This window comes from Sinocyclocheilus anshuiensis, unplaced genomic scaffold, assembly GCF_001515605.1.
Source record: "Sinocyclocheilus anshuiensis isolate Anshui unplaced genomic scaffold, SAMN03320099.WGS_v1.1 scaffold335, whole genome shotgun sequence".
NCBI classification, from domain to species: Eukaryota; Metazoa; Chordata; class Actinopteri; order Cypriniformes; family Cyprinidae; genus Sinocyclocheilus; species Sinocyclocheilus anshuiensis.
In genome coordinates, this window is record NW_015548239.1 from 836,043 (window position 1) to 847,596 (window position 11,554).

The 11,554-nt window shown below is 37.5% G+C and overlaps 1 protein-coding gene across 3 annotated transcripts in view; it reads right to left on the minus strand.

The window, feature by feature from the left end:
• LOC107654854 (glutamate receptor ionotropic, delta-1-like) overlaps window positions 1-11,554 on the minus strand; it is a 281,413-nt gene that overhangs the window by 32,905 nt on the left and 236,954 nt on the right. For all 3 annotated transcript variants that reach the window (XM_016442136.1, XM_016442137.1, XM_016442138.1), the window contains 2 exons: window positions 8,193-8,354; window positions 7,937-8,056 (listed from right to left, as the gene is read on the minus strand). In XM_016442136.1, coding sequence (XP_016297622.1) covers window positions 7,937-8,056; window positions 8,193-8,354 — 282 coding nt within the window. The remainder of the gene's footprint in view (window positions 1-7,936; window positions 8,057-8,192; window positions 8,355-11,554) is intronic.

The window sequence follows — 11,554 nt, forward strand, 5'->3', positions numbered from 1 at the left end:
ACCGAGGTCCTGTGATAATATTAGTCCCGTGCGAATCGGCATCTCTGTGATTCGGCCAGCATTTGGCGGGTCGTATATAATTTTTCTAGGTTTTTGTTTGCTGTGCGCCTTTTTACCCATCTTCCGCAAAGAATGGAGCTGCGTTGGAGTGTTTGATAGTATTTTGGGTGCTGTCATCATATCGCTACACCATACAATTTGCAGAAAGAGAAAGCTGAGAAGGTTTTGAGGTTAATGTGTTACAAATAAATCAAGCATAAAGCTTGAGATATTATTTTAACTGTATTTTTTATTTGATGTATTAGAAGAAAGTGTAATAAAACCAAAAATAAACACATGAAAAAATGACGAAGTTATTTTTTATGTTAAAGCTAAATGAATGCCTTGTTAATTTTTCCTTTAATTATCCGAAGGACTTGGTGGGTAATAAAAAGAAACGGCATAAAATTACTTTTTTTTTTTACAATTAACAAAAAAATTAAAAATTAATCCAGCCATAATATAATTTTCATGTTTCATTGACAAAACAAATAAATAAAGGAGGAGCCATTTCTGGGCATGGATGTTCTTCCGCCATCTTTGGCCAATGCTGACGAAAATCACACAAGGTCCCCAGATAATACTAATCCCGTGCGAATATAGGCTTTCATAGACATACTTTGCGATTTTAATCCTGTGCGAATCTGCCAAGTCTGTGTTTTTCTCACACAACCTCTGTAAAAATTCCAGAGCAAATTACCTACTTTTTCGGCTAACTAAATGGTCCTCTGAGAAATCTAATCCCGTCTGAATGCAAATGTCTGTGATTGCTGATATTGTATTATCCCAACGCTTCTCCTCATGCGTTTTTGGCCAACCTACAAGTAAGTCACCATTTGCACACCAATCTTCCGCGTGATGCAACTTTCAATATGGTATAAAATAAAATAATAAAACTATTAAGGAGAGCCAAATCGCGGAAACATCAGTGTCAGGTAAGATACTTGTCTAGATTTTTCTGCTCACTTCTGTGGGTTTTATTATAAGCAACCACTAATATAAACTCAGGCGAAGTTTATTTAGATAATGTTATCATAATACATTTAAATGATATTAATACACATTTCATTAAAAGTCATATACGTCATATGTGATGCACGCAACCACAACACGTCTAGAAAACACACCCACCTCTGTAATAAACACAGAGATGTTAGTCCAGTCTGAACTGGTACATGAAATCGCAGACATGAGAGAGTGATAAGAACTGAAAGTCAAACGTAGTTTAGAAAACTAGTCCCATCCAATTCGTACAGCTGGTCTCACTGGTCTCTGCCAATTTGGCTCCATGGCATGGGATTGCCAGGGATTTCTGTGTTTTTTACATCAAAGATATTTTGCCATACTGTGTTTAAATTGATTTGTGAATAGTGTGATTTAATCAACTGTGTTATAGTCTTACTTTGGACTGAAGTTGAATCAGAAATGTAGTTGTTCAGTTGCTTCCAGAGAGCTGTAAATTGAGAACTGTTCTGCCATACACACTTCAGTAAGCTGAAAGAATTCCTCTTTTTTTCTGCCGTTTTCCCAGGTGAGGCTAACAGGATTTTTTCTTTATTTCCTGTACGTTTCCTTCAAATTTTTCTCTTTTAGCTTTTGCCTGTGCTGTTAAATAGTTAATCATGTGGATGTGTGTTGACAGAGATGAGAGCAATGTGGCTTGTCCACTGGAGATCAGCGAACACTTGAAAGACAGATCTATTCCTACAGCACAAAAGAGATCTCCATCATCTGCAAGTGTGTCTGTGAAAGTGTATGTAGAATCTCACCGACAACACTTCAGTGTCATGTGTCTCTTAAAGGGACAGTTCACCCTAAAATGAACTTTCTGTCATCATTTACTTACCCTCATATTGTTCAAAACCCGTATGACATGCTTTCTTCAAGAAAAAATTTAGAATAATTCTGGGTTACATTGGAATGACATGAAGGTGAGAAAACAAAAGGACTGTCATTTTTTGGTAAACTACTCCTTTAACCAGAGCAGCAATGTGTATTGTCACAGTGCCCAGTATTTACTTTGACAGGAAGCCCATTAACAGTTACAAAACCCCTCACAACAGTAGCGATACTTCAATATAAATGAAGCTTCCTGTTTACAGACGTCAAGCTGAAAATAGGGCTTCAGTAGTCCTTTTTTCAGCATTTACATAATACATCTCTGACTGTCATTTGTCTTTACTGAGTGTTGTGTTGGTAGCATTGTATTGCCCGACTCTTGAGCTGGTTGTGCCGTTTCCTAGCCTCTCGTTATCTCATCTCTTGTTTGTAATATTTGTGCTACAAGCCAACCCGAATCCCGCCTGTGAAGACAAATAAACATTTTGTCAAGACTAAAGGTCCGTGAGCCAGAAGTTTACAGCTTTTGTTGTTTGTGATTTGGAGAGCTGACGTCTCCACTTGAGAGCACATGGGGAAAAGATGCAGAGGAACAAAGAGCCGGGGAGAGAGGATTACACACAAACAATAGTGTACAGTAGGAAACAGTATGAGAGACAAGAGTCGTGCAGAGCAACGGGGAGAGAGAGAGAGAGAGAGAGAGAGAGAGAGAGAGACTTTTTTTAGGTGCAAAGATGAAGCCTAAATTTCTTCCCGTATCGTGAGGGCTGTTGCCTTTGTATGATTCTGTAAGCTGCTGTTGCCTGTTTCTGTGATTGGTAAGAGAGATGTATTGTGGCCTCTTTATTGAGTCTGTGAGAGAAACTCATTACCATTCATCAAATCAAATGAGACTCTCACTCTCATGAGTGATAAATTCACCTCATCTCTGCATCATCACACTATCAAAATACACAGAAAAAAAAATATCTGTCACAACTGTGCTGCTCTTTATGCAACTCACTGAGCCAATTTAAACAGATTATGATGGACATATTATTTTTTTTAGAATTGTAACAATTTAAACATTTCAGATTTTAAACAGACTACATTGGCAGCTTTTTGGCAGTATAGGTTATGAACAAACTATGTTACTATTACAAAGCAGGCCCAATTATCTGAAAAACTAATTATAGTCCAATTTAATCTACAATTGTAATCACAAGTATTAGGATTTTTTTGGCAGAATGTTATATAGAAAAAGAATCATAAAAGAGTTTTGATTTTTATTTAGTACAGTGTCAAAGTGGATCTGTAACAAATATTTAGGTGTATTCCACAAGAAAAAAAAAGCTTAATGTTAATAACATTAATTATATAACATATTAATTTTATAGAAAACAGAAAACAGTTATTATAAAATGTAATGATATTTCACAATAGCACTTTTTTAAGTGCAGCCTTGGTAAGCATAAGAGACTTCTTTAAAAAAATATCTTTAAAAGTACTAGCCTCAAAGGAGATGCCTAAATAAAATGCAATTTTACAATTCCTTAAAACAAATCTGATCATGTAAAAATATGTGTAAAGAAGTGTGTGATTAAATTCCACTGATTTTGTCCTGAGTGTGAGCAGTCCACTTATTTTCTTGAGAACCAATCAGCAGTCAGGAAGTATTATGCCTGAAATGGATTTCATTATGGCAGGAAGGATCTATTATTAAAGTTTTCATTAATTAGTCTCTATTTCTGCAGTACAAGTGTTATGACTAGTGTAGTATGGACATTATAGCTCAAGCTTTTGAATATGATATTTTGAGGCCGTACTTCAGTCAGTTAAACACACTGGTAGGAAGGAAATTGAGCAGGCAGAGTTTGAACAGAGAGAAACATAATGAATATACTGTGTACATGTGTTAGAAAAATAAAGAACATTTCAGGTTTTGCCCTGCTTTTTTCTCACACTAAGACATGTGTGACTTTTGAGACCCATGAGGTCAGCTATATGCTTCTTTTCAGCAGATGCTCACAAGGGTGGACAGAGGCTCATTAAGGCTCTTTTTTTCCCCTCCCAGATTCACCTGCAACCCGCAGTCAACCCATTGCCATGGGAACTGCTCAGGCAATTGTGCAGAGGTCACCACGTTGACTTGGACAGACTCAAACACAATGTCACTGCCTAATGTCACTACAATACCATTAAAAACCAGCTGAGATCATGTGTGTAGCTTGTCACTTTGCCTTATTTTTTACAAGCATGTGCAGGACAAAATGACAACGCCTGCTTAGTCTGATTTGCAGTCCCTTTTGTCCCTCTCTCCCTCCTTTCACTTTCTTGTTTATTAAGATCATTAAGTTGTTAAATTAACCTAGTGTGTTAATGCATCAGGACTGATCCATCTAACACTGCTGCCAATATTACATCGCAAAACTATTACTATTATTCATTCAATAATCAACTGAGAGGCTTGTCAAGTTCATCAACCTTACAGGACTTTCTCTTCACAGCACCTGCTCCCCACATGAGGGTGTTGGGCTGAACCGCTCTGAGCAGGACTGGGAACAGATCCATCTTGTAAAGATGCTCGGTTTCCCAATCTGGATTACACCACATGAGAACAGACAATTTAATGAAAAGAGAAGATTAAAAGAAAGTGAGCGAGGGAGATGGGGAATGACACAGATGAAATTGGTGAGAATGAGAGAGAGAGAGAAAATAACATCTCTGTCTTCATTATGAAGGTAGATTCCTCTCGACGTCTGGCTGAAAAATAACCTCCTCATTCCAAACATCCAGTATACTAGACACATTTTCTTGCTCTATAGCAATCGTTAGGTTGTCAGGCCAACTTCTGGGTGCGTCTGAACAGCTCAGTTCATATTGATTGGTCATTTGTGTGAATATATGTGTGTGTTTGTGTGTGCATGTCCATATGAGCCATTGAGTCCATATTTATTCAAAATTTCTTTGTACATTAGTCAATATACAATGTTACTGTTGCATTTTATACTGCCATACCCACACAACGCATACTCCATGTTAATATAAATAATGCAATAATATATTTACAATATTAAAATACTGTAAATAAAAAGGATTAACAATAAAAATGTGTGAGCTACTACCAAAAATAATTGTATTAATTAAACACACATTGTTTTTTCTCACTACTTTAATCACTAATTTTATGACTATTTTATTAATACTTTATCTTATAAAAAATATTATATATTTGAACATTGGATATTATATTGCTCCCCTAAAATATATAAAAATGAATGAATGAATAAATTAATAAATAAATACATTTTATTTAATGTAGCATATAACGTCTTTCACAATTAAACATTTTGAAAATTGCATATTCTGAAAAAAAGAAAAAAAGAAAGAAAGAAAGAGCGTTACTGTTGTGAAAAAAATGCCCACACCCATATTACGCATACTCCATGTTAATATATATATTTAAATAAATATATTTAAATTGATATATTTACATATTTAAAGTAAATATATATTTACAATATAAAAATACTATAAATAAAAGGACTAACAATAAAAATGTGTGAGCTGCTTCGGAAAAAAAAATTACATGAATTAAATACATTGATTTTTTTCTCACTAATTTAATTACTAATTTAAGTTTTATTTTATTAACACTTTATCTGATAAAAAAATACATATTTGAACATTGAACATTTGAACACATATATTGCTCCCCTTATAAAATAAAATAAAAATAAATAAATTCAATGCAGAATGTAACACCTTTCACAATTAAACTGCATATTCTGAAAGAAAGAAAGAGGCAGGGAGAGGAAAGAGTGGAAAGATGAAACCGCAGGAAGAGAGTCTGTGACATGCAGAGTGCCTCTATGTGGGCTTTAGAGAGCCTTGAGGAGGAGACATAATTTTAAGAAGAGATCAGAGTGGAAGAATGCTCATATATTCATGCTGACAGACAGCAGAATGCGTGTGTGTGTTTATTAGCTGTTAGTGTATTGGACAGCAGGGGTGCTATTGTGTGTATGTGTGTGTGTAGTCATTAGCTTTCTGTGTTTCTTGCCAGAGGGAATGGTCATGTTCAACTCACACACTCACTAATATTCAGGCTAGAAGATTGAGATTGTTTGGCGTGTGATAGACCCGGCAGCCCTGCTAATGACCACAACCATGTCGCAAAGCACTTCCACTGCCCTGCAAGCATGTGCGTATGAGTGTTTGTGCATCAGATGAAGAGATGAAAGAGAACTAGTGACAGAGAGAGACAGAAGCGATAGATTCATCAGCTCTGATGGATATGTTGGACTACGTGTGTTGATGTTTGTGTGTTGTTGTGAGATCTAATGATCTCTGAGTTATTTGTATGTGTGTGTTAAAAGTATCTTGGCCATGTTTCATGTCAGTGTCTCCAATTTCAAAACACAGCAGGATCCATCATTCAGTTGCTTGTACTCTCTGTCCATCTGTCTCGCTCACCTCACTTTCAGTCCACTTATCTTCTCCTTTCAGATATTTTTAGTTGTGCGTCATGATTTCTGTCTATTTTTTGGAGTAGCTAATGCTCCCAGAATACAGAAATGGGCTCTGCTTTTTCCCAGCCACATGTGACCTCTATGAGAAAGAATTAGCCTTCTTATTCCTTTATTTTAATCACAATGTATAGGTCAGGATTTTGGTGGGTTACCTAAGCCCCTTTTGATGACATAACTGCATAATTATGTAGGCAAAAAGCTCATTTGTAAACCATTCACAAATAATAACAAATAGCTGTGTACATTATGAAAAAACAAACCCAAATACCAAGTAACTGGTTCAAAAAAATGTTTCCAGAATTAAACCTATACCGAGCAAGAAACTGAGACACTAAATGTCAGTATTCAGCATACCATATTGTGCAAATTATCTCACCAGTGGCGATTATATGTTAATTTAACTGTGCACTTACTTTATACCTCAAATGTCCCATTCATTAGTATAAAACACATGCATACCATTTTTGAACAGATGACAACCAAGATGAGAAAGCACTGGGAAATCATTGCGATACAACATGGCAGATCATGCTGTTAAATTAATCTGAACTTAAAATTCAGCGTTACACTGACCAAAGTGCTGAACAAAACCAATAATAAAACACAGTAAATTCTAAAATAAAGTAAAATTGAAAAAACAATAATAAAAAAAAGTGTAATATCGGCAATAACAACAGTTTCACATTCAATTAATAGCCCGGAAAGGCGAGAGAGTAAAAATGTGTCTTAAGTCTGGACTTGAAAATAGAAACAGAAGAAGCACTCCTAATGTCAGGTGGCAACTGATTCCACAAACGTGGAGCAGCGACTGCAAAGGCTCTGTCTCCTTTTAATTTAAGTCGTGACCGAGGGACATGTAATAGAGCTTTATTAGCGGATCTGAGAGACTTCGGCGTTGAATGCAAATAAATAAGATCAGAAATATAAGATGGGGCTTGTCCATTAAGAGCTTTGAAAACAATAAGTAAAATCTTAAACTGAATTCTAAAAAAGACAGGAAGCCAATGAAGGGACGCTAAAACTGGAGAAATATGTTTGCGTTTTTTGGTGCCAGTTAACAATCTAGCCGCCGCGTTCTGAACCATCTGCAGCCGTGCCAGTGAAGATTGTGGAAGACCAACATATAACGAATTACAATAATCCAGGCTAGATGTGATAAAAGCATGAATTACTTTTTCCAGATCTTGAAAGGAAAGTGATTTAAGCTTCGAGATGATCCTCAGCTGATAATAACTATTTTTAACAACTGAGCTAATTTGTTTTTCAAGACAAAGCTCAGAGTCAAAGATAACACCTAGATTTTTTACATGAGACTTAACATATGGAGTGAGGTTTTCTAAGTTCCCAGCAACAGAATTTCTAGTTTTAGAGGGACCAAAGAGAATCACCTCAGTTTTATCATTGTTGAGCTGCAGGAAGTTATTTGACATCCAGCATTTTATATCCTCAAGACAGTCGATGAGAGGCTGCAGAGAATCTCGAGATTTTAATGGAAGATACAGCTGAGAAGTAACTTCCACTCACGCTTCTACAACATTTCCACTCACCCGCTTTACATCTTTTCCAAACGTCTCACTGTAACTGGTCCCCAGGATCTCAAACTGGACATGAGAGTTCGCTCCATTGCTTCGAAAGTCCATTAAACCAGTGAGCCCAGAAATCCGCCCCTAAAGAATGACAAATAAAACTTCTGTTTAGAAAGAAATACATCATTCAAACCAGACCAGTTTTATTGAACACTACTGAATGTTAGTGGGCTGAACTAAAGATCAAATTAAGATGAACTGTAAAGTGACTTTAGACCTTTTGGATTGTGTCTAGCATGGACCAGCCTCCATTCCAGGGCTTGGTTGACTTCCTCATGCAGTTCAGACTGGCCATGCTATGCCACTTCCTGTCCTCTAACTTCCGGTAGAAGGCATTGGCCAACATCAGCACACTGTCGTACAGGTACAGGCTAGACACCTAGAGACATATACACCAAACAAATGTTGCGATTACTTCACATGCAATTCTTATACTTAAAAACCTGACAATGTATAAGGTCATGTAACCATCTTAAAGGGATAGTTCTCCCAAAAATGAAAATGGTTTCATCATTTACTCACACTAATGTATGACTTTCTTCAGACTCCAGTCCAGTAGGTGGCAAAGATGTTAACCTGCTTCTTCTGGTGTTTTAATTGCATACCAACGTAAAGGGTTAACTTCCACCACCTACTGGACTGGAGTGTGAAGCACTGGATGGTACAAAGGAAAGCACAAATAAATTTTACTATGCAGTTGTTTAATTTTCGGACCTGATCCAATCATAGAAAATTGTAATAAAATGTTCTCCTTTTGAGTTCTGCAAAAGATTGAGATTACAGAAGAGTGATACAGGTTTGGAACAACATAAGGGTGAGTAAATGATAGCAGTTAAATGACAGCAGTTAAATTTTGCAGTGAACATTCCCTGTATTCTATTAGTATTTCTAAAGATCATAAAAGGTTTAAGCACAATCCAATTGGTACATTTTTTACATTACAGCTTATTGCTCTTATGTCTTGTGTGGATATCCATTTAGTAATTGACAAAAAAACAGACAAATACAATTTCAAAGAATAATATGTTGTAAATCAGCTCAAAAGGGAAATATTTATGACTAATTATAACTGGTTATGATTAATAATAAATGTTTAGATTAGATCTTCGAATTAACTGTAGCAGAATCAATATTACCATTACGAAGAGGGTTTCTGAGCAAAAAATCATTTTGGGCTAATCACTTTTGAGGGTTCCTATTTTGGGTGGACTGGCCAATACCAGGCATGAATTTTTGAGTGGGAGAAGTTTCCTTTGTTTCCCTTTATGGCCCATTTGCATGTTTTATGGCCGGTCTGGAATTGCTGCGGTTTTAACCCAAAATATAGTACAAATCGTATGATGCGTTTCACAATCACATACTGTATTTGAAATCAGATGGGGAGATGATAGTGGGGGACTGCTTAGCATTTCCTTGATAGCGAGGAACCATTTGGCAATTTAGCTCCCATATAAATGTAAAGTCTGTGACCAGGACTGTAATTTATATGCAAATGTCAAAGGCTAAAAGGGGTCTCTTAAGCCAATAAGTATGTTTTTCTTGGATTTGTCAAGTTTTTATGATAGTTATCAGTGTTTTGTTGTACATGTCAACACACTTAATCCCTAATAAAGGCATCTATGCTAGCGTTTATGTCAGAGAACAATGCAAATCCTTTGACTTTGATGTAAATGGTGCATTACAATGGGGTTCTGAAAGTGACACTTCATCATGAAACCATGTACAAGCATCCACTGACTAATAAAAGGTCTTGTTGTACTTTTGGAAATCCATTTCGGATAACTACTTGATTGCAAATTAAAATGTCTCTTTTCACAAAACCAAAATCAAAACCAATCTTGTGCATTGCTGTCTGTCAAATGCTCTGTCAGTTTCTCCAAGTGCGTAGGCGGCCCAAGCCTAAAACATTTTTAAAAAGTAGCTTAATAGGGCTGAATGGCCAAGCCACGTACTAAAATTGTTCTCTAACTTTGTGAAAGACAGATTGAGTGTGTGAATGTGTCTGCTGACTCCCTTTGAGACAGAGAGCAAGAGGAAAAGAAAGAGCGCTGCAGGAGATTTTTGCATGACTCTGCTCCTGCAGAGAGCAGCTGTCGTGCTGAGAGACACCTGGAGAGAGAAAAGACACCCTGAACGACAGTGCTGTTATCGTCAAGGAGACGAGAGTCTGGGGGCCGCACGGCAAAACTCAATGTCCCCTCAGACATGTGATCCTGACAAAACAACACACTTCAATGTGGAGAGAGAGAGAGAGAATGAAGGTGTGACTGAGAGAGGAAAGAATGTAAGTGAGGGATGCTGGGAGGAACAAAAAAACGGCATTTTACAATGAAGATTACATCTTCATCCACTCTCTTTAATAGCTGTCTACAAGAATGATGAGACCTCTTCACTCCTGCTGGAGTCAAGACTGCACACAAGAGCGATGAAACAAACCCTTTTTTCCAAACCCTTTACCCTTTTCAAGCAGAAGAAGGAAGGCAAACAGGGATGAATTTATCTGCCTTCTATCCTTTCATCTAGTTTGCATCCCTGCTAAGGTTGACAACCGGCCAAGATAATACAGAATCATTCTGTATTTAAGGGAAAGAACTGCATTCAATTTGAAATATGACATGCATCTTGCACCCAAACAACTAAGGATGCTCGAGTATTTATTGCATTTTATTCATTTTCAAGTGACAAAAGATAAGAGATTGGAATAGAAATCAAACTGGTAACGATGGATGTGAAATGAGTTGACTTTTTATGTCAATGGTGAAAAATAAAGGACAAAATCAAGTCCCACCCTATATTTTTTTTCTCGTTCAAGAAGCCGTTTCACTTGGATAAATCACAATTCCTTTTTTCATGATGATTTTAAATAATTTTGGCCTCTGTATTATCATTTGTGGTTGAAACAAATTTTCACTTGTTTTGTGAATCTGGGTAAAGCTATGACTTGTTTTTTAATTGGGGACCAACCAAATTGGGGACCAATTCTCAATATTTAGTAACAAGAAACGTCTAGGTTACTTGTGTAACCCTCGTTCCCTGAAGCAGGGAACGGAGACGTTACGTCGGTAATGACCGGCTTTGGGATCTCGCTGTATCCGGTACGTAGAGGGGAATGGCGCAGCAAGCGTGATCGACACCGAGCAGGTCCGGTGTTACTGCCTACCTGAGGTGAGTACACGAGAGGACACGGGCTCTACACGGAGATTATAGAATCTCGCAAACATGTTAGGTGTCGCCCAGCCGGCAGCTCTACAGATGGCTGCTATCGAGGCGCCCCGCGCCAATGCCCAAGAAGATGCCACTGCTCTCGTAGAGTGAGCTCTCACTCCGAGGGGGCATGGTAAACGTTGGGCCTGGTACGCCAAGACTATAGCCTCCACTAACCAGTGGGCAAGTCTTTGTTTGGAGACAGCCTTTCCCTTCTGCTGTCCTCCGAAGCAGACAAAGAGCTGGTCTGAGGTCCTGAAGCTCTGCGTACGGTCCACGTAAACGTGCAGAGCGCGAACGGGACAGAGCAGAGCAATGGCTGGGTCTGCCTCCTCCCGGGGCAGCGCTTGCAAGTTCACCACCTGATCCCTAAAA